The following is a 2,976-nucleotide window of genomic DNA, read 5'->3' as shown; positions in this document are numbered from 1 at the left end:
GCATCGTATCTATATGGCATAGAATGAGAACGAACTTTACATGTGATGCTGTACCTCGACTTCGCGTCTTGCGCTGACCACGCGCGATTGCCGTCGCCCACGATCTTGTTGACGTACTGCGCCATCAAACTGTGGCCATGCGCCTTCGTCAAGCGCTGGCCACCCTTCATTACCTTCCCTCTCGTGGCCTGGCCCGTCATCAGCGCAAAGTGCTCCGGAACGCGCAGAAACTCCAACATCATAAGGCGCTCGGCTCGCGTGGTCATGCCTCGCTTTGCCTTGTCCATGGTGCCTTGGTTTGTTGGTGGCATTGTGGGTTGTGTGCGCATTCTATGCCAGTTGTTTAGAGGAATATGATTGGCTGATGTACTGTACTGTCCACTCCAAGTTCAAGTTGCGTTTGATTTTCAAAACCAAAAGCTCCTCGCGAGGAGCTTTTGGTGACGAAAAGCACTTTTCAAAACGAAAATCAAAGTTTTTTCTAAACTGACTCTCCCTAATTGGTCAAAACCCACTCACTCACGGAATTTGGTATAGTACTACAGTGATGGAAGAAAGGTTGTTAAGACACAAGATAATTACTTTCGTTCATACCGAAGGAAGTGAAGTGAGGTTCTGTGATTTTGGAATTGGTCCCAACAAACAGGTTAAAGAGGATATGCATACTCACTTGCGGCAGAAATGACGAGGACTTCCAGCTATATAAAAATTCTTAGTGTCAAACCTGGTATTCAGAATAGGATATTTCACAAAGAATGAGTTTTGAAGATTTCAACTTGCAGCAACACACCGTAGTATGGTGTCATTGCACCATTGACCTCTACAACAGATACGCAACGTCGTGGTATCGACTCGACCAGTCGTTTAATGAGCCATACGTCCAGCTTTGCCCACTCCATCTTGATCGAGCAGTCAAGTCTTCCACTCTATGATATTGTTTGCCACCATGGTAGACTCCGCGCACAAGCATTCCCCACAGGTTTTCGATCGGGTTGAGATCTAGAGACAGGGCTGGATGGTCAAAAAGGACGACATTTTCGCCTCTCAAAAAATCCATGGTCTTCTTCGACCGATGGATTGACGCGCCATCTTGCATGAAGTTGATTTCATCGCCGTAGAGACAGTGAGCAAAGGGGAAGATATAGTCTTGAAGCGTTCAGATGTACTTGTCTGAGTCTTGGTTACGTTCCAAGAACGCAAGCTCGCTCGCCCCGTCGCTCGAAAACGCCCCCAGACCATCACACTTCTCCCTCCAAATTTGCGCGAGAAGTACGTTTCCCTCTCGTGGCGAATGTCTCGCCAATACGACCGCATACGCTCTGGGCCATCAAGGTTAAATATCTTCTTATCCGACCATATAATCGTCGACCAGTTGGGGGCAATCAAGGTGCTTTTTGGCATGGCAAGGCGAGCGCGAATGTGGTCATCCGTCAGCTTGAGGGTGACGTTATGCTTGACGTATTCGAACCGAATGCTTGCTTGGAGCATATAGCGTACGTAGCGAGACGACACAGGCAATTGTAGATCTTGAACAATGGATTTGGACGATGCACCTGGCTTACTCGCGGCCCTAAAAATGTGCCGAGTGTCATTTACCGTCAATTTCGACTTCCTTCCGTGCCCTAAATGCTTGCCATAGTTGTCAGGGTCCTTGAGGTAGTTCTAAATGGCCGTGCGGGAAACGCCAAGGCTCTTAGACATGAATACCACTGTTTCGCCGTCGGCCTTCCACACGACGATTTGACCACGCTGAAACTTGTTGAGCTGAGGTCAACGGCCCATTAGACGTACGCGAGGTGTTGGGTAGAGGTGTTTAGAGGAAGTGGTTCAAATCGATGGTGATTATAAGCATTATTGCGTCATCTAGAGGACATTAACTGAAATGTCCTATGCTGACTTCCATACTGGAAATGCTTAGCCACCGTCTCTACCTCGCAATGTGGCAAAACAGCAACCGGCTTGTACTGTTATCTTGTCAACATATGTATCCCTTAATCCTCCCACACGACAAATTTACCCGACAAGGCTCTGATTAGTTAAAATTCTCGTCCTGTTGTGTGCGGTATTTCATACTCGTCCTGTCAAGCTCGTCCTGTCAAGTTCGTCCTGTCATGCTCGTCCTGTCATGCTCGTCCTGTCATGCTCGTATAAACATGATGAAACGCTATCAACTTAAATCGTTCATTGTCCAATTTGCCACTAACACTCAACTTCGTCTTAAACCTGCTTTCGGGCGGGGGGCTATCAAGGCCGTCAACTACACCATCCCACACCTCGGTTCCACTGTGGCACAGTCCAATTCAGGGAATCGACCGAGGCAACGGGTTAACGGAGATCTTGTTGACGGAGTACAAAGGTTATCCTTTGCCTTGGTAGACTAGGCTTTTAAGTATTTTGCTTTTGCTATTGCAATTACGATCGTGAACCAATTAGCAATTTAAATTAACAAAGTACGCACACAATAATATTCAACTTACAACCTATTTTCTCGCTTTCTCTTCCTAACTTCTTGAAGCAAACCCCAGTACGAATCTGCATGACCACCGTAATCACTCTCAAACTGAGCATAGCTCTGATACTTGTTGAAAGCACTCGCCAGGGTCTCCCGTTCGGAGTACTTTCGACGGTCACTCTTGATCATTTCCTTGGAATAGTCCTTGAGGGCACAGAAACACCACGCTTGGGATCCACTGAAAACCATTGCTCCAATGCTTCCTTCCCTGAACGAGCAGTCGGAATACTCTTCGGTACCACGAATTCTTGCATTGTCTGCTGCCGCTTTGCCACGGGCAGCCCAACGTGTTGCGACAAGACTGACTCCACGCGCAGACACTTCATCACCGCAGCTGCGATGTTGTCCGCTGTAAGATGCACACCAAGATTACCACCATGAACACCACTTGGAACTAGGGACCGTTTCTCAAGCAACAAGCGCGGGTCAATGGCATTGCTCAATGTTCTTGTGACAAGGTACTC

At 47.7% G+C, this 2,976-nt stretch overlaps 1 protein-coding gene across 1 annotated transcript in view; it reads right to left on the bottom strand.

Annotated features, from left to right (window-relative positions):
• Positions 1 to 1,662: 1,662 nt before the first annotated feature.
• Positions 1,663 to 2,976, bottom strand: part of H257_06158 (hypothetical protein) — a gene marked incomplete at both ends in the record, with an annotated part of 1,833 nt that continues 519 nt past the window's right edge. The window contains 2 exons of the mRNA XM_009831280.1: positions 1,663 to 1,764; positions 2,752 to 2,861. Of these exons, the coding sequence (XP_009829582.1) occupies positions 1,663 to 1,764; positions 2,752 to 2,861 (212 nt within the window). The remainder of the gene's footprint in view (positions 1,765 to 2,751; positions 2,862 to 2,976) is intronic.

The sequence above is a fragment of the Aphanomyces astaci genome, assembly GCF_000520075.1.
Source record: "Aphanomyces astaci strain APO3 unplaced genomic scaffold supercont1.12, whole genome shotgun sequence".
NCBI lineage: Eukaryota > Oomycota > Saprolegniomycetes > Saprolegniales > Verrucalvaceae > Aphanomyces > Aphanomyces astaci.
This window is presented reverse-complemented; position numbering and strand designations above follow the sequence as displayed.